General features: G+C 41.3%; 1 protein-coding gene across 4 annotated transcripts in view; it reads right to left on the bottom strand.

Moving 5' to 3' along the window:
- Positions 1 to 404: 404 nt before the first annotated feature.
- The window catches only part of Vps13c (vacuolar protein sorting 13 homolog C), a 159,062-nt gene continuing 134,958 nt past the window's right edge, over positions 405 to 24,508 (bottom strand). For 3 of the 4 annotated variants that reach the window (XM_031346005.1, XM_031346006.1, XM_031346007.1), the window contains 16 exons: positions 24,063 to 24,144; positions 23,879 to 23,948; positions 23,045 to 23,156; positions 22,828 to 22,941; positions 21,456 to 21,595; positions 20,020 to 20,101; positions 18,303 to 18,416; positions 17,498 to 17,573; positions 16,994 to 17,157; positions 16,673 to 16,718; positions 14,473 to 14,596; positions 14,063 to 14,177; positions 8,538 to 8,626; positions 3,002 to 3,125; positions 1,085 to 1,168; positions 405 to 764 (listed from right to left, as the gene is read on the bottom strand). In XM_031346005.1, the coding sequence (XP_031201865.1) occupies positions 663 to 764; positions 1,085 to 1,168; positions 3,002 to 3,125; positions 8,538 to 8,626; positions 14,063 to 14,177; positions 14,473 to 14,596; positions 16,673 to 16,718; positions 16,994 to 17,157; positions 17,498 to 17,573; positions 18,303 to 18,416; positions 20,020 to 20,101; positions 21,456 to 21,595; positions 22,828 to 22,941; positions 23,045 to 23,156; positions 23,879 to 23,948; positions 24,063 to 24,144 (1,638 nt within the window). In that variant the 3' untranslated portion in view covers positions 405 to 662. Of the gene's footprint in view, positions 765 to 1,084; positions 1,169 to 3,001; positions 3,126 to 8,537; positions 8,627 to 9,554; positions 13,361 to 14,062; positions 14,178 to 14,472; positions 14,597 to 16,672; positions 16,719 to 16,993; positions 17,158 to 17,497; positions 17,574 to 18,302; positions 18,417 to 20,019; positions 20,102 to 21,455; positions 21,596 to 22,827; positions 22,942 to 23,044; positions 23,157 to 23,878; positions 23,949 to 24,062; positions 24,145 to 24,508 lie in introns of those variants that run through there. The other variant, XM_031346008.1, reaches the window with a different exon arrangement.

Here is a 24,508-nt window from a genome sequence, read left to right as displayed (position 1 = left end):
GTTCATCCTGAAAGTACCCACTCTGACATCCAGTGGGTCCCTCCCTACAGACAGCGGGGCATGGCTGCCTGCCAAAGCTTCCAGACCGCCCGTGTTCTGAGATTAGATGGAAAGGAGAAAAAAAGCACCCGTGTAAAACTCATCCTATTAGGAGAAAAAATAACGTTTTCATAAAAAGAACATCGAAAATGTGCCCTCTCTCCTTTAGGTGCATTTCTTCAGTCAATAGACTGGTTTACCAAAAGTGTTCTCTTAGTTCAATTATTGCACAGATTACCTTTAAACAAATGTCAGAGTGTCCACTATTTGTCTGGCTAAAACATTTCAAAGAACACTACTCATTTTAAAATCTCCTTTCTTCAGTAAAGACTAATTAAAAACAAGCCCACCACTCTTTGCTTCACAATTTTAATATTAATGAACAAGTCTCTCTGAGCTGAAGTGGTATTTCTTTGAAATCTGACCTACACGTGTAGCAGTAGACTCCTAATATATGCAGAATTGCAAAACCAAGACTCCAAATTAAGAGTAAAAATAACCAAAAAACAAAACAAAACAAAACAAAAAAAAAAACCCAGAGCTAAGGAATTGCTGGAAATGTTCTCTTTAGCAGGACATTCAAAGCAGCTGCATCCCTCTCAGAAGCCTTGTAGAATCCATGGTCAGGAAGGAACCTGGGGCCTGAGGAGCTTCACCGAGGACTGCCTCATCAGCTTCTGCTGCTGCCTTGCTGACTGTGCGGTCTCAATGGCATCAAAGGCTCTCTGCAAGGCAAAGCAGGGTTATCAGGTTATCAACTGCAAAGATGGCCTCTAGCTCGCCCGAGGGTAGGGGAAGGCAGAGTCTTCATGCAGCTGTGGACAAGGACCAGGCTAGCACCCACACATGAGGCGTGAACTGTGATCCTTCCAGGCTATACCACCCACTGTGCAATGTGACCCGTGACCCGCCATTCACAGGAGCATTAACTCAGAGTTACCAGCAGTAGAGAGTGTGTGAGAGCCGATGGTGACTAGCTGTTACCCCAGCTTGTAAAGGTTCTCTGGGTAAAAACCATGAGGGGGTGGTTAAAACAACTTTTTACCTTGGCTGTGCTGGGATCCCTTAGGTAAACTTTCCGAAGACAGCCTAGATTGGCACTGTCTTTTATAAGGAACAGACCCTGCTCCTGTTTTTAAAAGAAATAATGACAGAAAAGAAATTATTCTTTAAAAGAAAAACATACCATAATCTCCAATTGGATGCTAAAATGTCAACTTATTTTATAAGCACTACACCGCTGGAATGCCTACATCCAAGTATGCTATGAAATAAATAACCTTGCTACAAGGAGAGTGGCTGCACACTAGAGCCAGAATTTATAGACCTATTTGTGTAAAATAAAGGCTTCTGCAGGCAACAATAAATAGCCTACAGGATCACATTGTGACAACACATCACAGCTGACAGGCCAGTGGTGGACCAAAAGGCCCTCCCCTTCATCTGCTGGTAAATAAAATTCTTACACAATGTAAACACACACTGAGTCAATTCTCACCAGTGATGTGAAACCTAGATGCTGCAGTAGCTTGAATGATATTGGCTCCCATAGGTTTATATGTTTGAATTTTTGGTACTTCATTGGTGGAACTATTTGGGAAGGATTGGGGTGTGGCCCTGTTGGAGGAGATGTGTAACTGGGGACAGGCTTTGAGGATTCAAAAGACTTGGACTATACCCAGTCTCTTTCTCTCTGCCTCCCACTTCCAGATCACAATGTAAGTGTTCAGCTGTTCTAGCCACCATGCCTTTGCTCCAGAATCATGGATCCCATCCTCTGAAACCAAAAGCCCCAATTAAATTGTTTCTTTTATACACGGCCTTCTTGTGGTGTTTTCTTGTTGCAGCAAGGGAAAAGTAACCGAGAGATGGGTGGTAACTAGGGAACTGTAAAATATGCATGGACGGTCTGCCCCCGCTCCAGGGCACTGTTTCCTGCCAGGGCGCTCTGTGCTATGATGCTCTAGGTGAGACTGCACCAGAACACACATGGGCAGGCTGACTTGTGAGTCTCTTGTCTATAAATGTCTATAGTGAGAGATGTTAAGGACAATCACTTTAAACCCATTCAAAATCTGTGGTAAATGTTGTTTGGAGAGTTCCAGTAAAGAGGATAATATCATTGTAATTTAAGCAAAACAAAAATATTATACACAATGCCATATTTACAATACCAATTTACGTTTTCTTAAGAGAGATAAAAATACATCTAGAGTAGTGTATGTGTGTGTGTGTGTGCGCGCGTGCACACGCGCGTGAATAGTGGGTATGCCTGAGAACCCAGAGAAGATGAGGTATAACTTCTGCTAACCCCATACTGTGTAATGGAAAGTCCATCCTTAGAAAAGGATGGGAGGAAAGACACAGGACACACACATGTAAATTGTATTTACATTCTATGTGCACCAGATTATAAACAGAGCTATTCAGACCTAGTCTATTTTTAACGATTTGTGTGTGTGATGTGTTGGCAAGTAGGTGTGAGTGGAGGTCAAGACAACTCCGCAGGGTCATTTTCCTCCACAGGTTCTGGGGATGGAACTCAGAGGCCATGCTTGCACAGTAAAGTGCTTCAGCCTGCTCAGTGTCTGGCTGACCTTAGACGGAACATTTACTATCCCTGTAGCACTTAAGTCTACCGATTGCTTAGCAAAGAGAATGTTTGTAGAAATGTCTAAGGTTATAGCAAAGTGGGGTGTACATAAGAAAAAACAAAAACTCCTACTCACTAATGCTTTATTTTACCAAAAGGCAGAAGCAATTCTGGCCAATCAATTGATACTATACTCTATGTCAGAAAATAAAAGAGTTATACAAAATTAGTTGTTTGCTGACTGCTTAGCGTGTGCCAGCATAGTGATGGCCCTGCTCTTCCACACAGTCTGCCTCTGTAACTGAGAGGCAGCCAGAAAGCACTGACTGGGTCTCTCTGGCTCTGAAGGTCTGATTCATATTTCCTCACCTTAACTGAAATCTTCAACAGATTTTCACTGACTTCAGGAGGACACACAAAATCTTCAAACAGGCACTGCCAGTCCACAGACATATGGCCTAGGATTTCAACTTCCTTTACAAACAGTACTCGCCTATTTTGGGAAAGAAAACAAGCACAGCCACAGATCAGCTCCATCTTTACTCTGTGTGTTTAGTAAATAACAAAAGCTGACCTCCCCCGCCCCCAGGGTGCTGAGGGTCAGAAGTGGAGTGTTGAACAAAGAGGGGTGGGAAATGTTTATCAACTTCCTCGCCCCAGGGCTCAGGGAGGAGCAGGCAGAAAGAATGTAGCAGCTGGAGGGTGGGAGGATGCTGGGAAATGCTGTCTTCTGGACATGACTTGGCTACTGCACTTAGGAACTCAAAGCCGCTGTGGCTACCATTACAAGACGTGCACAAGATCAAGCTAGCCCAAATCCCAGCATAGATGGAATGTGGTCTCCAAGCCCCCATTACTGACGAGCTCCTGCACTGGATAGTTCCTTGGAGAGGGGGAATCATTTTGTTTTGAGTGTGGCCACTGGTAGGTTTCCTGTGTTCCAGTGGATAACAGATATTCACATGCATATCATCAGCAAAAATCAGACTTAGAGGGTTACTAAAATAAAAAGGAAGAGAAAGATGGGGACATGAAGTTAAGGAAGAGGCATGCTAGAAGAGACAGGGCAGTTAGAAGGGAGAAATGGGGACATAGATGGTCATATTTCACTGTGTAGATACATGAAACTCTCAAAAATAAATATTTTAAAAGGCACAGTCAATAGGACATATTGACAACCTACAGACTAGGAAAAATTCTTCTCTAACCCCACATCTAATAGAAGACTAATATCCAAAATATATAAAGAACTCAAGAAGTTAACCTCCAAAAACCAAACAACCCAATCAAAATATGAAGTACAGAGCTAAACAGAGAACTCACAACAAAGGAATCTCGAATGGCTGAGAAGTACCTAAAGAAATGTTCAAAGTTCTTCAGAGAAATGCAAATCAAAATGACCCTGAGATTCCACCTTACACCAATCAGAATGGCTAAGATCAAAAATTCAGGTGACAACACATGTTGGCAAGGATGTGGAGAAAGAGGAACACTCCTCCATTGCTGGTGGGATTGTAAACTGGTACAACCACTCTGCAAATCAATCCGGGAGTTCCTCAGAAAATTGGAAATAGATTCATCTGAAGACTCAGCTATATCACTCTTGGGTATCTACCCAAAAGATGTCCCACCACGCTTCAGGGGCATGTACTTCACTATGTTCACAGCAGCCTTGTTTGTGATAGCCAGAAGCTAGAGACAACCAAGATGTCCCACAACAGAAGAATGGATACAGAAAATGTGGTTCATTTACAAATGAAATACTACTTAGTCATTAAGAACATCAGTTTTCCAGGCAAATGGATTTGAAACTAGAAAATATCATCCTGAGTGAGGTAACTCAAACCCAAAAGGACATGCATGGAATGTACTCACTAATAGATGGATATTAGCCAGAAAAGTACAGAATACCTAGGATACAATCCATGGAACTCAAGAAGGTTAATAAGCAGAAGGGCCCATGTAAGGATGCTTTCAATCTCACTTGGGAGGGAGAAGAAAGCAATCACAGAAGGCAGAGGGAAAAGGAGACCTGGATGGGATAGGGTAGGTGGGAGGGAAAAGGGGGGACATAATCAGGCATGGAGGTGGAGACATGAGAGAAGCCCTGAGGGCCAGCAGAATGAATGGAAATATGCAACCTTGGGGTGTGGGGAGAAGTGGGGAGACCTTCTAGAAAGTATCAGAGACCTGGGAGGTGAGAGACTCTCAGGAATCAAAGGGAGGGACCTTAGATGAAATGGCCAAAAGTGGGGAGAGGGAACTTGTAGAGCCCACCTCCAGTAGAAAGATAGGGCATCAAGTAAGGGATGGGGTTGCCATCCCACAGTCAAAAACTGCTTCAGAATTGTTCTTATCTAAAAGAACTGCAAGGACAAAAATGGAAAAGAGACTGAGGGGAAGGCTATCCAGTGACCTGCCCAACTCGGGATCCATCTCAAGGGGAGGCTCCAACTATTACTGATGCTATGGTGTGCTTACAGACAGGAGCCTAGCATGGCTGTCCTCTGAGAGGCCCAACAAACAGCTGACTGAGACAGATATAGATACTTACACCCAACCATTGGACTGAAGTTGGGGACCCCTGTGGTTGAATTAGGGAAAGGCTAGAAGAAACTGAGGAAAAGGGTGACCCCATAAGAAGACCAGGAGTCTCAACTACCTGGACCCCTGAGATCTTTCAGCCACCAATCAGGAAGCAGACAAGAACTAGTCCAAGGCCCCCAACAATTATATAGCAGAGGACTGCTGGGTCTGGCCTCAGTGGGAGAATCTGTGCCTAACCCTTGACAGACTTGAAGCCTCAGAGAGTAGGGTGGCCTGGTGGGGGAGGGGACATCCTCTTGGAAACAGGAGGGAGGAGAAATGGGATGAGGAACTGTGGGAAGAGGGACCAGGAGGGGGGCAACGGCTGGACTGTAAAGTAATAATAATAATAATTAATAATAATAATAATAATTTAAATATTCACTCACAGAAAAGTGTATTCTTTGTTTTAAAAAAAAGTCTACATAAATGTTAAATGGAATGTAATATAACTCTCTACCAAACAAAATGGACTTTAAAAATGCTCCTTCTGTCAATCTTGCAGAATTCAGGAATGCTGTTTTTGGTTTTGAAGCAGCAAAACAACTGAGGAACATCACATTTGAAACACAAGAGGCGCAGGATGTACCCTCATCTGGGAGGCAAGAAGCAGAAGCCCCTGAAGAGGAGCAGGTTTACTGGGAATCTTCCTAATTGCTCTTTCCTGTCAGTCACTTACGCCTTCCAGCCAAGACAGATCATACAGGAAATGTCACAAGCCCAAATGTCAGCAAAGACTCACTTTGGACCTACTAATAAATACCAGACTTGAACATTTTAATGTTAATGTGTATCACAGGAGAAATGTCTCGTTTTACTGAATAGCAATAAAAAAATAGCATAATCCTTAAAGGACACCAAGACTGATTTCCAGTCACTGAGTCAGATTAATAATTGATGCAACTAAACTTACTATACTTGAATTTAAGCCTCCACCAAAGATAGCAAAACTAGAAATGTAGACTTGTGAATGCAAACAACATAGAGGTGTGGGAGAAAAGAATAAAAGTGAGGACTCTGCTTGAGAGAGAGGTACCCCATGCTCAGAGGGGGAAAAGAACACACAGACAACGAATGCCACCACAAACTCAGAGCATTGGAAACAGGCAGGCTGCACCAATGACACGGAGGGTGAGTTCAAGTTGACCATGAATAGAGGGTGTTCTCTTCACAGAGGCAGTGACTGTTTAGACAATAAAGACACTCTGGCAGACTAAGTGTGCAAAGCAATTGTGTGGTACTCAGAATTGAACTCAGAGCCTTGCAAATGCTAGACAAGCACTCTCTCACTCAGTTATGACCCCATGCATGAGGGTCATAACTTGAGGCAGGTCTCACAACCTTTGCCCAGGCTGGCCCTCAACTCAAATCTGTATCCTAGTCAGGTCTTGACCTTGCAGTCCTCTTGATTTGCTTTCCCAAGCAGCAGGGATAACAGCATGTGCCATCAACCCCAAACAGGAGGAAAGGCTTGTTGAGAAGGGTGGAGGTCTGTGGCTGGAATACCAAATGCATGCCTTGGAGAGAAAAAAATCACCTTAATGTCTAATTTTAGAATGATATTAGTGTCCTCTCTAAATTACAACTTTAACTTATGAGTAATCAGACACTGTATGAAGGTTTTTATTTCAGTCATACTTCTAGTGACAAGCAGAAAGTTGGGGCTCCAGGCCTGGAATAGAACATTAAGATCGTCAGTTGCTAGAAAGCCCAAAGAGGAAACATGACAGCCTCACTATAACAGTGGCATAAGAAAAGAGAAGAATGGGCTAGACCTGAGTGTTCAGGAAGGCAGACCTGAATGAATCTGGTGATCAATGCACAGGGGAATTAAAGCAGGAGGTTTAATGTTTCGGGGTGGGGGGGTGCTATGAGAATTTTGGAATTGTCTGGGACTGATAGCTATAGGACCCCTGGTCCTTAAAGAGCAAGAGTCAGCAGTGCCTTCCTTCTTGTGACTTTCAATAACCACACACAGGTCTAGCCAGTCTCTGAGGAGCATCCCCACACCCCTGACCTTAAGCCCAGTTCACTATCATATATTAAAACCTTGTGCCAAACGCAACTTACTGTTTTGTGCATTTTTTTAAGCTCTCTCTTCTTCTGAGCACTACAGTAACACATTCTCCTACCATATGAAGTTTCCTTTCTCTCTCCTGCTCCAAGTATCACAGTTCAAATCTTGTCATCTCCTAGGTGACACACTCTGATATGGAGTCTCCAAGATCTCCACTCCAGATTTTTTGAAGGTTTATTTTCATTTTGAAGTGTGTGTGAGTATGGGTGTGTGAACTTAAGTGCAGGTACCCGTAGGTGTCAGAGGCATCAGCCTAAGGTAGGTGCTGAGAACTGAACCTGAGCCCCCACAAGAGCAGCAAGTGCTCTTAACTGCCAAGCCATCTCTGCAACCTCTGTTTTCACATCCCAACTAATGGACCAATATGGTAACTAAATAACCCTTCCTTATGTGACTGGTTAGCTAACCTCTTTAGAAAGGCTCATTTCAAAGTCTAGATTCTGTACTTCATTCACCTTTTCTTATTTTTCTTCTCATCCAGGTATATTCTAATCCAGTAGTGAGGCACTGGGGTTACAGTTCAGTGGTAGAGCACTCACTTACCAACCAATACACCTTAGGTTTGGTTTCAAAACTCAGACAGAGGGATACATTAGAGGGAAAAGGAGGGAGAGAGGGACAAAGGGAAGAAGGAAGGGAGGATGCAAAGGAGAAGGAGAAAGAAAACTGGGCCAGAGTGTGCCTCCTCTATATAATCTACTTTAATCCTACGAAATACAGCACTTTGAAAATTATTGACCTACAGTAGTTATCTGGAGATAAGTTTATGTCTAGGGTAAATCCCAGGACATTAAGTTTGATATTTTAGCACAAATCCCTTTTCTCTAGAGAAGGTGTTTGTATTTCCAAAATACTCAGCAGGAACTCTGATGGGCATACAGAACACCGGCACTCTGAAGAGGAATCTGTCAATATCCCATATAAAACCTTACAAGGGAAAGCGACATCACCCTCTTCTACTGGAAGTGACTCCTTACAGTGACCTCACTGCAAGAGGACGGCCATGTTCACTGTGCCCTCAGCAGCTGCGTGCCTCTGGATAAGCCCTAAGCCAAGCTGGGCTGAGCTTCTGCATCTCCAGAATGAGGGCTTGGGGCACATGCTGTCAGCAAGCTATCCAGAGCTGTGTGTCTCTGACATACGGAAATGGTCATCCTGCCCCTGACCATGTGTCACTGTGGCCTCTGAAAGTCCTCCCATGAGTGTGAGCACAGCCAAGTGCATGTGGACGGCAAGCAATACCTGTTTGTGATCATAAGGACAGCCCTCTTGTTCCCAGGAACAGCACAGTGGAACTGGTAGGCCTCACCCTCCAACTTCTTGATATGATTCTGAAGAAGAAGCAAGAGTTAAGATTTAGGATCTACATGTATTTAAATATAATTTGTATAGTAGCTGATGATAATCAACATTAGGAAGAGGTTATGTTAGAAACAAAACCAGAATACTGCACATTGGCATCTGCAGCAAGAAAACAGCCTACTTACAATATAGTTATGGATTACTTTCCACTATCGCCTTAAGGCCCAGATGTATGGAATGCTTACCAAGTGAGCATCTGATGAAAAGCATTTTGTTCTTGGTAACTTAAGAAACTCAAAGCTATCAATCAGAAGCAACCACATACCTTCACTAAGAATATATAAATATGGTGACTAAAACCACCACATTAGTGGCGCAGGGGTCCTTAAACGGACCCTCTCTGGCAAGGACTTGGGGTGGCACAGACATAAAATTCAGAAGTAGTGGTTTTGAAATTCTTTTCACAGGATGGTTCCCATTTTTCTTCAGGTTCCTTTGAGAGAAGTATGGCCTGGAGAGATGGCTCAGTCGGTAAGAGCACTTAGTTCTTTTTCAGAGAACCCAGGTTCCACTCCCATCATCAACTCTATAGCTCACAATCTCCTGTAACTCCAGTTCCAAGGAATCAGATGCCCTCTTCTGACCTCCACAGGCTCAGTCATGCACACGGCACACAAACATATACTCAGGCACACACACATACACATACAAAACAATTTTTAAAAAGCTAAGACCCAACCACTTATTTGGACAGGGTTATATACCATATAATGATAAGCCTGCAAGGGCTTTGCTGTCTCTATGTGTTTGATCATGTAGATTAAGTACAAATTGAAAAGAATCATTTTTGTTGAAATTATATTTCTGACTAAAATAGACAATTATGAACATGAAGGATTTCTAGCATTTCAAAATATTTGCAGTTTATTCCTAATATGTGAATAACCCAAGTATAAATTGTAGCCAATAAAATATTTATTTTCTTTTTCAAGTATCTTAAAACTGTTGACTTAAATTAGTCAATACACATTAAAACAAATACATTTTTATAACAAATACTAATAAATATCATTGATATCACCTATAATGAGTGATTAAAGATCAAATGATACATGGGCATAAAATACAGAAGATAGGCACACTGAGTGAGCCTGTTCACACTGAGAACACACCCCAGCAGCATCAGGATCATACAGTCAGTATACACACTGTCAGGAAAGAATGCTTGGTGCTGTGACTGCAAAGCTTAAATACATCGTTGTGGTGCTGGCAATGAAACCCACATTTTAAAAATATGTTGGTCCCTAGTCATTCCTTGCTAATTACAAAAAATAAAGCCACAAACAAGGATTGCAAAGCCATGAATGAGGAAGAGAATTCCCACAGAGCTGAAGTGGCCTCTTCAGAATGCATCTTGGAGAGGAGGTGGGCAATTATTTCACAGTTCACCCTGTGAATTCTCAACAATATTTTGCCATCAAACCCTCAGTTTCCTCAGAGAAAACAGGAAAACAGAATAGCATGCTAAAATAATGTAGTGCCTTTAGCTGGATCTGGGAACATACATGACAGCGGGTTTAAGCCAGAGAAGCCAGGGGGTGTGGAGAGCAGAGACGCCTGCTTCTCTCCTCACATGTCCATTCTTTATCAAGCTGTGCTTCAACTTATCACCAGGATACACTGAGAACATCTTTTCAGTGTTATTAAAGACCCACTAGACTCTGAAATCCAGAGCAAGATACAGTCATGGAGGGTAACAGGAGACCAGACTGACCAACACAAAACTCAACATGAGGAATTTAGTAACGTTTCAGTAAAGGAAAAAATCCTTTGCCCATTCTTTTTCATCCCTTTCAAATTAATTCTAAGGAAACAGCACAAGGCATGAAAAGTCAAAATGCAAGTGTACAGTGGTATTTATCACAGAGTTAATAATATCACCGGATACAGTACAAGAACCAATGTCAGAGGGAAGAACAGATTACACAATGCAAGATCACCTCAGTGAGTAGACAGGCACGGGTTAAAGTGTTAGTAAAACATTTCCAAACTTGGAAAAACGTAATTAGGTCAAAAAGCAAAGAAAACCACATTAAATCTTGTATGACCATTAAGAATAATCAGCAAAATAAATAATAAAGTCTGCCTATCTATCTATACAGACATATACATACATGTACCACATAAACAGCATTATCCTAAGGGAATACTAGAGTGGACTATGCTATAAACACATGGCATGTAAGTGAGGATTTTCACAGAGGAATGCTTAGTAGGTTAAATAAAAAGGAAAGAGAGCTCAAAAAGACTCCCAAATAAATTATTTAGAAATAAGTCAGTGTTACAGTAAGAGTGAGGAGGATATAATCCAATGCGCTAGGACTCTATGACATTTATGGGTCGAGTTACACTTACTCCCTTAAGGAATCAATCCAGCAGAGTCTAACTAATCAGGAAGTGCTTCCTCCTCAACTCTGACCACAGCAAGATGGGTAGAGCTGCACAAGCTCAGCTCACGAACATGCTACCAACCCTACAGCAATTACCTTCTATTTCTTCCAAAAATTATTATAGTATATTACAGTGTAAAGGGTTGACTGACATTGTAACAAAAGCTAAAAAGCCACACAAGATGACGATAGCCTTAGATAAAATAACTTTTTTGCTTAATACATACATTTATAAAAAGATAAACCACAAGAATCACTAAGGAGCTAAAAAATAAAATAAAACATAATAAAAAAGACCCCAGATTTCAGAGGATCACAAAAGTCTCAGAAAATTGCAATTATTCAGGAAAACTAAAGCTTGTGTCTCTCCCACAAGGAGCTGCAGCATCTGAAGGACAGATTGTGCTTGATTCTCACAGAAGCTGCTCGCATGGACACTGTTCCTCTCCCCACTTATCCAGGCACTAGAAGCTTCATGTTTTGTGTTTTGTGTTTCGGCTACCATTACTATTTACATCTTTTCTATACTTGGTCCCATGAGCACAGAAGTCTTGTTTTGAGGGGAACATGGCAATGCCAGGGTTCAAACCCAAGGCCTGTGCATGCTGCTTTATCTGAGCTGAGCCCCAGCAAAGGATGCAAGTCACTCCTTTTGTCCATCCAGTGCTATCTGGTCCTGGACACCAGTTATTTTCTCTTTACAGTGTTTGTTTTAGACATATATAGTGTTCAACTAATTGCTTTTTATAACGATGCACTTAAAAACATAAATGCAGGCCTCTCATCCCAGCACATGAGAGGTAAAACTGGGAAGATATCTGTGAATTCGAGGCCAGCCTGATCTATACAGAGAGTTCCAAGCCAACCACGGCTACACAGTAGACCCTGTCCAAAAAACAAAATAATGCTAGGGATCAAGTTTCTACTTTGGCTTCAATTTAGTTGATAGATAAGACACTGTTAAAGCACAAAATTAAACATTTGCATTATTATTTTAAATAGAAATTAAAATATTATTTACTTTGGGAATTCGCTGGAGTATAAATGATAATTTATAGTTATTTTGTTCACATCAGGAGAAATCTCTGGGGATTAAATTTATGAAGTGTCAATGCCATATGCACATGTATGTTTGTGCATGTGTCTATGAAGGGCTGTACACATGTTATATGCAGCATATGCATGTGTACATTTGTGAATTCATGGAGGACTGAGCTCATTATCAGGTGTCTTCCTCCATTACTATCTTTTGTTTTGCTCTGATTTTGAACAAGGTCTCTCACTAAATCTGGTACTCGCTAAAAATAAGTGAGCCGGCTGTCAACGAACCCCAGGTTCTGCCTGTTTCCTGACCCCTACTCTATCCAGTACTGGAGCACAGACATGTGCCACTCACACATTTTCTATGGGTACTGGAGATCTAAACTCAGGTCTTTGTGCTTGCTCGGAAGACTTTCCCAACTAACTGTGCCATCTCCCAGACCTCTAAGAGTTTGTTTATAAAAGGAGAGATATCTATACATTCAGCTGCCACAGAGGTAATCTGCCTAATTACATGTTCTGTTAATAACTCTACTTACAATAATTAAAACTAGTAATTATGAGGTAAGCGTAGCCAACAATGGGGCTCAGTTTTCAAAAGGAATCTCTGATGAAGGCTAGGGATGCAGACCACATAAACTACTTCATTTATTTAGCCATAACTGAGTTAAAAAAGAAAAAAATATATACTGAAGGAACACTCTCCTAAATTCCTATGCCAAGGTTCATCTCAGGTGTAAGGACAAGCTCTGAGAAACGACTCATTACTTATTAAAACATTATCTCCCAGGTTAATAGTCTCATAACTTAGTAAGTTTGGGGTGTTGTATGGAGCAGAACTCTACATAATTCCATCATCAAGATTCAGAAACATAGACATTCACCGAACAGAGCTATCCTTCTCAGCTTCATCTGAAGTGTACATGAACAACCTAATACACAGGGTTACAATTTCCAAAACTTTAGCAAAAGATGTGCTCTTGGTTCAATATCCTTTGAGCTCCCAACCCCAAACTAGAGAACTTATTTCCTGCACCATGGGATCTTTTATACCAATCTTGTAGCCCCATGTAGAATTACATGAAGCCACAATTTTCAACTATGAGCTACTATTTTGAAAAGCTCAAGTGGAAGGGACAGTTATAAAGAAATTTCACTAAAATTGGCCCTCAGTCTGATTCACACACAGTTAAACAATAGTAGTTTGATTTGAGTTTTAAGGATGGAATCAGGCAGTACGGGAAACATTTACTCCTGTGTTCCCAGTTCTTGCTGTGTAGGCAGAAAAAGAAAGAAAAGAAAGTTAGAAGCATGCAAAAAGATAAAATGTAACCATACATAATGAAAACCAAAGGCTAACAATAACTAAGTCATCTTTATCATAAAGTATGAAAATATTAATGTCTCTGTTGAGGGAAAGCCAGTCATGGAAGAATAGCAATTTATGTATATGCCTATTATTTAAGTATAATGAAACTACAGCCAAGATAAAATGTCAAAATACAATAATTTTTAAAAATATATTTAACAAGATTATAAATATATAATCTCCTTTTCTCTCCTCTAGTTCTGTTCAGCAGAATAATTTTAGATTCTCACAGTAAGAGGAGTCAGGGAATGTGGCTGAGAGCAAAGGGTAGCAGTGGGATTCCAACATTAGGCACAGAGCAAGAAGCTAAAACGAAGCACGGGAACTAAGCAAGCTGCCACAGGGACGGGCAAACAGCCTACAGCTGCTTCTAAGACATTCTTTTCTGCACAGAAAAGACCTTGTGCCTTGCTCCTGTCCTATACAGAAAATGAGTTACCAGTTAGCTCCCCTCAACATGCCAGGCCACCCTACAGAAAAACAAATTCTACTCTATAAACCATGGAGACTCCTTCAGAGATTCACAGTCGGGTACTTTAAAAATTGCCCATAACGTCTCTGTCCTAGAATCTTTCCATTTCATAACCATGAAGATCAGCATTTACCTCTAGTAGATCAGAGCCCTCAGATTCCTGCCTGTCATATGGACGGATGATACCATCTTCGTGGATCAGGCGAGGTGGACGGAGGCTGGACACCTCCTCAGTTGATTCTGCTACCCTGAATAATGTAACAGAAAATATGTGAGCACCTTTCAAAATCAGACAAATTGATGTTGATCAAACTCACAGATAAATGAGTTATCAGATTATGAAATGTCATGGACACTGTGCAGCCTTGCTATCTATCAGAATATGAAATGGAATTAAATGAAAACTGAGCTGTAAGACTCATTTCTTTTTTACTCCTTTCCACAGTTCTTGGCCTCCTAAAGCCACCATGACTTCCAATGAGATCCAAGAACCTTAAGAGCAGGCTAATACAACACACCACCCCCATGTATGGATGCCCTTACCTCTGAATGCCCTGGAAGGTACTGCTAGCCATATCTATGATCCCGCCAGTTGGACGAGCTACGGCACCCACAAGTCCTTTTCCAATTCCTTTAAAGAAGCCGGCAGCGCCCTCCTTCTTGGCACCTTTATGAAACCAAAGACAATGAATACACAATGATATTTTAACATAAGCAAGTCTGAACTCAACAAAAACCCAAGCCAACTCAGAAACCACAAGTATTTAGGTGTCTGGGGAACGTTACATTTCATCTTAATGTGATAACAGGGTTGTTCTCAAAGCACAGATTCCTGGGCTGAAGCCAGACCACTTCAGCATACACTTATGCCAAGGGTAGACAGAGATCTCCAGGATACGGAGGCCCACACAGAGTTGAGAGGACTGACAGCTTAGCGTACGTGCCAGGGAGATTGGAGAACTTATCAGACAGCACTCACTCACTCATTCCATTACAACCATTAGGATATCCAAGCAGTACATTAAAAACAACTCAATTCATTAAAAATTCTGTTCACACACTATAAAATGTCCCACTAGACAAATTAAATGCTTTTGACCTATTAAGAACCGTACATCATCACAGTCAATTTTAGAAAATCCCTGCCATCTCAGAAAGCCATCCTGTGTCTACTGTCTGTCAGTGTATTTCCCCAATCCCCATCTGAACCTATCTGGCTCACCTCCTCTCCTCCCTGTTCCCTGCCTCTTCAGACTCAGCAATCACCAGTCTGCCTTCCTCTGGACACCATACTGAGCAGCTTTCACTGAACGGTCTATTGAGACTGGGCTTTGTTTACTCAGAATCATGCATTCTAAGTTCATCTACACTGTGGCATGTATCACTGCTTGGCTTCTGTTTATGGCTGAATAATATTCCATTGAGCAGATATGCCATATTTTATTTATTTGTGCATTGGGGATAGACAGGCCTTTTTATGTTTTAGCTATGATGAAAAATGAAGCTATGAACATTCACATATAAGACTGAATGTCTTTATTCAACACTTTGGGGTACCTTGCTGACACATAGCATTTCTATGTTCAACTGCAGAGGGACAGGCAAAATGTTCTCCTATAAGTGGCTGTACTACCACATGCTCCTACCAGCAGCTATGGAGATTCCAATTGCCCTACACCCTCACTGACTTACGTTAGTGATCCTAACTGATGTCAAGTGAACTCTAGTTCCGATTTCCATCCACACTTCCCTGATGACTAAAGTGTACACTTGCATATCTTTGTGGAGGAACAGTCTATTCAGATCCTTTGCCTGTTTTAATCTGGGTTATCTTCTTATTGTTAGCTTGTACAATTCTTTCTATAGTCAAGCAATAAATCTCTTATCAATATAATACAAAATTTTTTATCTCATCTTGTTTAATTTTTTTTCTTTTTATGATAATATTTTCCAAGGCATAAGCTTTGTTTTAATTTTGGCAAATTGTCCTTTTCATTTCCTCATGGTATCCTCCAACACATAAAAACTTAAATCTTGTTGAGTTCAACTTAATGTGCCTTGTCTTTTGGCACCCATGCCTTGGTGTCCTGTCTGGGAGAGCTCCACCAAACCCTAGCACCAGCTGCTGCATCTGCTTCTGAGTTCTGACTTGTGCCCTCAGCCTCTGGAGCTTCATCCATCCTGGGTTGATTTTTACAGATGGTGTATGGAAGGGCTGGACTACTGTTCTCCACATGCACATGTCCACATGTCCCATCTGCTGAAGCCATTGCTAGAGTCAGCTTGGCTCCCATCTCAGAGATCCAGTACTTGCAAGGGTTCATCAACCTACCTACATCTCTACCTTCATGCCAGTATCATGCCTTGTAAGCATAATCACTGTGGCTTTATGCTGCAGTAAGCTTTAAAATTGGGACATGCAACATGTGCCAACACTACTGAGACATGAAAGTCCTCCAACATTGCCTTTTAATTTTGAAAATATATATATACATATATACCTAGCACATGTTAATTGCTACTGAGGGCCTCAGAGAATCTAATTTTCTTCTAGCCTTGATGAGAACATCATCCAAAATATGAGTCAGCCACTACTTAACTTCTCCAAAGATAACACACTGATAATCACAACTGTAATATAAAATTTAGTCAGTAATCCTCTCAATCAAACATGGAGTATCAATAGCATCTGGCATGCACAGACCCTTCCCCTCTGTGCAGGAGAGAAGTGTTTTCTACCTACCTTCCACAGGCTTTGTTATTATTCCAGTCACCCCACCAACAACTCCCTGCAAGAGAAATCAGTCATCATATCTCCAGCTAACCAAAGGTGCTTAACACTAAATCAACCACTAGAGGTCTCCATAAACATACTAATGTTGTTTTATAAGATTAAGGACTTAACAGTGAACAACATGCACATGTAAGTAAGCACACACATTGATTTTTACAAACATTAATCATAGGAAATTCACAACAGAAAGATCCACAAAGCATAAGTTATTAGCCTAATAGCTCCAGTGCATCTGTGATAGATTCCTGAAGGCTCAAAAAGGAGACTCACACGCAGGAAGCCCTTCCCTCCTCTGGCAAGACTGTCTCCAAAATCTTTTGGCTGACGACCCATCTCCTCTCTTCTCTTCTGCTGATATTCTTTGTCCATTGTAATTGCTGCCAGGCCTTTCCCAACAGAACCAGTGATTCGAGATACAACTCCCGCTGCACCACCTACAGAGCATACCACAAAGTCAGTCCACTGAGCACAACACAGCACGCACCTGCTTTAAACACGTACCTACAGCTCCTTCTCATATGCAAATGAAAAATTGCTATGAATCTTTGCTATCAAGAGAAGTAACACAACTTGTAAAGTACGCTCATCCCACCTGTAAACATTAGGCACTCAGCAGTCACTACTAAGTCCCACCCAGCTGAAATGAAAGAAATGTGCTTTAAGAGTTTATTAGGAAGGTGAACTCTCTCTTACTACATATAGCCACTTGCTTTCCATGAACAATGCACTTTAGGGCAGTAATTACATACACAGACACACATTGATCATACGCACCTACTGTGTGTCCAAAGAGACTTCTCACCCCAATCACTAATCCTTCAGCAAATTCCTCAGGGCCTTGGACAGCACCCTGATCAAAAAAAAAGTTCAGTATTAAACTTTAATAAGTGTAAGGCTTATTAAAAATCCAGCATTTTGAAGATTCCATGAAGACAAAGAAATTATAAAAGTCCATAAAGACTGAGACCAAACCGTTTTCATGCTCTCTCTTAAATACTCATAGATTTATACCGACTATGCTTAAAAGCAGTTTAACCACGCAATATTAGCAGATTCTACAAGACTAACATAGCACAGGTGTCAATCATTGGCTATGATTGCGAAATGCAGTTGGTTTCCCAGGACACTCTACTGGCACACCAAAGCCAGATGTGCTACAAGGCAGGGTCTACACTCTCTGTCTCTCTTCTCCCTCTTATTCTCTCCACATGGTCCTTCCAAAACCCTTATGACTTTGGGCTTCTGGACTCTTGAAACCAAGGTGGGCATGTGAGCTAAGAGCACCAAGGAGAACAGTCAGTTCCTTAGAGCCCTGCCCTTCCACAGCAGCAGAAACTCTGTAATCTACCCAGCACTCAGATAACTGCACGGAGTGCCAGAAAACGTGGCCACACTTTACTGCCCAAGATAAACATTACATGTGCTCATTTGAATGTAAAAAAATCTTTCAATGTCATCTAAAGTACTTTAAATAAAAACCTAAAGCTGATTTTTTATTATTATTATTTGAACATTGCCATATACAGTTAAAATACAAATACTTGTCACTAGAAAGCAGGACATTTGTTTCAGCCAGTACCTGGAAGGGCTCATAGAACAGTGCTTCGACTCCTTCTGAGAGGCCCCTGATCAGTCCAAATGGGTTTCCAAGCACGTCTAAGCCCAATACAAGCACATACATCTGCTTCAAGAACTAAAGAAGAAAAGAGAGTAGGTAAGTTCTTTCTGAACACTGAAGAACATTTAGGAAGCAATGGGAAGAAAGGATGACAGGGAAAACAGTTAAGGGACAGTATGTGCAATGACCACCAGCAACTCCACACCTGATATCTCAATGTGTGTGTCTTAAATCAACATCTGCTATTTAGCAGTCACATGGCCTCAGACAAGTCACCTGGTCTTTAGTGTTGGCCGTCCCAGCTGTAAAGTGAAAGATTATATTGACCTTGCATGAAGAGTAGTCATAGTAATGAATATAAAAATCAATGTTCATCAGCATTTATTATTATTGTACCATTATTAGATTATATAGGGAATCACTAGTAATAATGGCAAAATAAGGAAAATTTATATTTGTTTGAATCTATTGTTCAAATGCAACACAAGAATAATCTCCCAGCAGAAGATGGAAAGAGAAAGGCAGCCCGGCAGTTCCACCTGGCAACTGTGCCTGAGTGGCCTGGGATACTGCACCCTCCTTGTCTATTATCCAACTCACACAGTACCTGCTGCATGGGGAGAAGCTGGCTTAGGATCTCTCTTGCAGTCCCCTAGCCTGCATTCTTACATTTCCTGAAGTGGTAAAGGTCTCACGGAAAGGGAAAGGACCTGAAGGAGAACACTTTAAATTGTGTAACGGAAGACAAGCTAAAAAAATAGAAATTCCCTCCATGTACAAGATCTGTACATTGACCCTGCCAAAACCCTGCAGGGACAGACAAGGGACCACGAAGTCCCACACATCATTCAAAGCTTTAGCAACTTATGGCTACCGGGAAAGGAGTCAGTTTTCATCAGGGATGTGGCCACTGAGGGACTACCCATGCTCCAGGGGACAATCCTGCACCCACGCACACAGGCAGCACTAAGTGGATTTGGTGGGCTGAAAGAGAGGAAGAGGGAGAAAGAGAATGATAGGGGGAGAGAGAGGGGGGAGAGAGAGAGAGAAAGAGAGAGGGGGAGAGAGAGAGAGAAAGAGAGAGGGGGAGAGAGAGAAAGAGAGAGAGAGAGAGAAGGAGAACATGGGAGGGAAAGGGGGTAGAAGAAAAATGGTGGCATGGATTTAATCAAATGTGATATGCATATGTGCAATGTTCAAGAGGGAAAAGTTAGAATTACTAAGACTGTCTTGCTGTCCCTTCTTGATATGAGCATCTAAGCTGCATTGAAAGAAATCAGCTCATCGTAAGACTTGCCTAAAATTATGTTTGAGCCTTCATATCATAATGAAATAAAAGAAAGTTGATCTAAAACAAAACAATTTTTAAAAGGAACTGAAATTAGACACTTCAGAAACCACTAAGCAATGCTAAGTGTGGTGGACATGCCTGTGAATCTAAGGCTGAGGACATTGAGAAAGGAAGACTGAGAGTTCAAGGACAGCGTCAGCCATAATGTTCAAGGCCAGCCTGGATGGCAGGAGAGCATGTCTTAAACAGTTAGCAACGGCAGCAAAGCCACAGAGTGAGAAGACTGAAGTCCGTCACATAACCATTTCCACCCATACTAGGCTCTCATGCACCCGTTTTATGGTGCTTTATGAAGTGAGCTCCAGGCTACTTGTAGGAGGACGTTACCTGTTCACTGTAGTGTCTGATGACACTCCACATGAGCTGATCTCTCTTGTAAAACTGATAGCGAATCTCATAGTAAGCAAGTCTGGCAGAGACAAGAGAAAGAGTTAAGGCTACTACAATGATGCTCTGAGCACAAAGAAACCTTCAGTAGCAGCTAATTCCAGTAACAATTTATAGTTGGTATCTAAATATTATGGTAATGAAATTATTCTAAAGTCTATAATTCTCACGTAAGATTCTTATGACTAAATAAAGAAGAAAATGTTTTTTAAAAGTCAGTCACAGAGTTGGAGATGTAGCACAGTGCTAGAGCTCTGGTTCTGTATGACCTCCTGGTTCTGTACTCAGCAGTGCGCGCACACACGCATGCATGCACACATGTTCTCTCTCTCTCTCTCCCTCTCTCTTTGTCTCTCTTTTTCTCTCTCTCTCTCTGTAATAAATCTTTAGCCTGAGTATTTAACTTTTATGTAGTCAATCCTATCTCATATTTCCTACTGGAATTTTGTCACTGCTTTTAAAAGGGAAAGACAATATTACTCAGAGATTTATTCTATAACAACAACTTCTACTTATGTGTTTGCTTTTATGTATTTGAATGCTTGTGGCAAAGTACTCCTGTATGTTTGGGCACGCATGCATATATGTGCACACAGCACATAAAGCCCAGAGGTCAACTTTGTATGCTACCCCAAGGTGTTTTCTCCCATTCTTTCTGAGATGGACTCTCATATTGGTCTGGAAATGGCCAAGTAGACTGGAATGGCTGCACAGTGAGACCCACCACCTGCCTCCACCTCGCCAGCACTGAGACCACAAGCGCACACCACCACACCTGGATATTGTGTAGGTTCTAGGATCTGAGCTTAGGCCTCAAGTACTTCACCAGCTGAGCTTCCTCCCTGCCCTTAACTTTCTCAAGTCTTTCAGTTTGGATTTTTTTTTTCCTGGTTTTCTCAGAAATTTAGTACACATGTGAGATGGTAATAATGTAAAAGGAGTTTCCTCTCAGGTAACCACTTGTTCCAATACCTTTGTGAACCACTCAGTTTGGTAGACGGCTACGGCATGCAGATGGAGCTGGCATACACACCCAGCCTCCTCCAGAATGCAGCCCGGGGTTCTCCTCTCTACACTTGGCCAGAGATTACACTGGAATCTCACTCCCCTGCTACATGTTCCTAACTAGAACTCAATAGTAAAACATGATCAATTCATAATATACACATCAAAATGATTAGGTTTTTATTAAATATTCACACATAACCAAAGTTATAACTTGTCCTAAAGCCCTGAGTATAACTAGACACAGAGCACACTCTTCAAGTCAGGTAGGAAGACTCTCTAAGGGAAGGCTGCACTAATGGGGACAATCAATGCCCTGAAGCACTTTGAGAAGGAGTGGCTCCCAGCATGCACTTTAACAAGGCCCTTACTTGAATATGAGGTCATCCACATCCGTCAGAGTGGCACCTATGCTTTTCAACAGCAGGTTCACAGAATGAATTGCAATCATTTCCTGTTTCTCTTTGTCTGATTCCTCACCTCCGGATCCCAAAGACAGACTCAAATGCAACTGAAAGAAAAATAGAATTCAATACAGGAAAAACCCTGAGTAAAGCTCTGTAGGACCAGGTCTTCCAGCACCACCAGAGGTGGCATGGGGAAGCTTCCTGAAGCCTGATCACACACTACAGAACAGGTTCAGCACAATGTATATTTGATTTCTGCTCATCCGTCCGTAAAATACAAATCGGTCTGATCTAAGACTAAAGTTCCACTCCCAAAGTGCATAGACACCTCTGTGTCCAGATGGAAAAGACTCGAATCCTTTGTAAAATGGAATCACTATCTGAGAGTGAAAAAACACCAATGGGCACACAAACAGTCCACCAGGCAAAACAACGGCTAAGCATCTCCTTCTATCTAATTCAGGCAACGCATTTATAAAAACAATCAACAATAACAAACTCTGAAAACTTGTGTTAAAAACATTAATCCCAATAGTAACAACTGATCTATACTTGTAGAATGAAACTGTATATAATCTTTCACATAAATCAATTTTAGACTTAGTGTTCTGGAAATGCCAAACTAATAGAACGGTTTTGATAGCAATCCTGCTTTACACATCCTGTTAGCTGAACAGACTGGTGGCTATAACCAAGTCTATGGTGCTGTGGTCAGTTCCTGAGAATGCAAAGGAGCATTAATATTGTAATTGTCAATATGGACCATTACGCAAGTACAGTGCACTCTAGCTGACTGCATTTGTGTATTTACTAAAAAGCTGTTCTTCCCTGTACGAGCTGAAAAGAACAACAAGAGGGGGAAATGAAATGGGTTCACAAAGTACAAAGTCAGGGAAGTGAAAGGTATTCAATTTTCCACCCTCTTAGTTACGATCAGCTCGAGAAGGAGCCAAGGCATCAGTCAACAGCATAATGCCCACTTCAGCGCTTTCCCGTGCTGGGGAGGGCGCCCATTGCAGCTCTGTTTAGACAGCAGTGGCTGCTACAAAGTGCAACCCAAACATTAAACACTGGTGAGCACTCTACGCTTAATTAAGAAACACCGCTGTCAGCTTCTTCCTGAGCACAGGGGTTATTAATTCAACACTGGAGAACATGCTCTGGTGGGTCCTCTGTGGGAATTACAGCTGTACATATGTCACAGAGGACTGCCTTAATTGTCACCATTAGTCAAGTGATACCCCACCAAATACCCGATGTAACAGATGAAGCTAAACCTATTTACAGACCCTTTGAAAGCTCAGAGGCAACCACACTCTACCTTCTAAGAACAAACCTTAACAGGGGAAATGTGGAAATGTTCAAAGAAGCTCAGGATTGACATATCAGTCATTGAAGACTCCATCAACTCTGTGTTGAGAGCATCAATATCTTGTTGGATTAACTTTGTCTGAAAAAAATTAAATGGTTAATTTTTTTTCCACACTCCAAGAATCACTTCAAAAATGGCTAATTATTTCTTTATGTTTGGCTTAAGAAATAAAAATTGTTACCCGTTTTCTTTCAGCCTCAGGATCACTTGTGGGGGTAAACAGAGCAACAATAGCTCCAAGGAACCCCTGATCAACCTTTAAGGCCATTTCCTGGATGAGAACCATAAAATACCTGTGGGAGAGTAAACATATATATATGTGTGCTTTAAGCTAGGAATAGTGGTGCACATATTTGAGCCCAGTACTCAGAAAGCAAAGAGAGGCATATCTCTGTTAGTTTGAGGACAACCAGGGCTACATAGTAAGACCTTGTCTCAAAAAAAAAAAACCAAAAAACAAAAACACAAACAAAACCCCCAAAACAACAGCAAAAATGGTCATAACTGATTTTTTTCACTCAAAAGCTACAGTTCTTACTTCTTTGTGTCTTAATATTATGCTAATAAGATCAAAGTCTCCATAAGCTGAGACTTAACTTACTGCGGAGAAAAACCACAACTAAAGTAATACTGCTGCATTAGCACTTATCACACTGAGAGTCCCAAATGCCCACATTTATCACGTCACAGGAGAGATGATAAATTAGAAGACATATCATCTGATTCTTAAAGTTCAAGATGCCCGCTTTAAAGAACACAGCTCATGGATCTGCGTACTTTATATTCTAATTGGCATTAGAGGTGATTAAAATAATTCTGAATTGCAAAGTATATACCGACTACTCTAAAATTTGTTTAAGTCTTTAAAAGTTCACCAGCCCAATAGTATAGATTGATATACTTGTTGGGAAAAGAGCTTTTGTACAGAGCAACTCCCAAACAAACAAACAACAAATTAATTTTCAAAATTGACCCTTGTTTCAACTCCTGGAGCAAACAGTAGACCTTTACTCACTTGAACTGTAAGACTTTACTGTACTCATTGAATCTCGTAATTACACTCACATCGATGAAAGGTTTGGGTTCTAAAAGAAACACGATACAGAAGAACAAAGTCAACCTTTGTACTAGTCATACTGATATCTTCTAAAGTTTTAATGAAGAGTGCATCCATATTCCTCTTATTATTTTTTTTTTACCTGAATCCAAAGCAATGGATTTAGGGGGAGCCACAGGATGAAATACAACTGGGAACATTGTGCCTGGTAACTGATTATCAACCTGGAAGCACAAACCATTTGGTCAGGTTAGAATAAGTCCAACATAAACACTCGGCTGCAGAGAAAACATTTCAGCATCTGTGTGCACAGGAGGTGCCATTAGCCGCTTCACTTTATGGAAAACGTTATGTGCCCCAGCGAGGCACTTCATCCTTAAGGATGAAGGAAAGCCCTCAGAGCGGCACTGATTGCCTGCAGCAGACTTCTGCACGCTGGAATGTGACAGTCTGATTCTGTGGGCTCAAATAAAATGAAAGTAGCGAGTGAACATAAAGTTAGAAAAAGTAGGAAGAGCAGAAAGTTTCCTAAATAAAATGTGGTAAAGGTGGATGGAGAATGAAGGGAGGTAGGGAGAAGAGGAGATG

Source organism: Mastomys coucha, unplaced genomic scaffold (genome assembly GCF_008632895.1).
Source record: "Mastomys coucha isolate ucsf_1 unplaced genomic scaffold, UCSF_Mcou_1 pScaffold23, whole genome shotgun sequence".
In the NCBI taxonomy this organism is placed as follows: domain Eukaryota; kingdom Metazoa; phylum Chordata; class Mammalia; order Rodentia; family Muridae; genus Mastomys; species Mastomys coucha.
The sequence above is the reverse complement of the archived record's forward strand: the minus strand, read 5'-3'. Positions and strand labels throughout refer to the sequence as shown.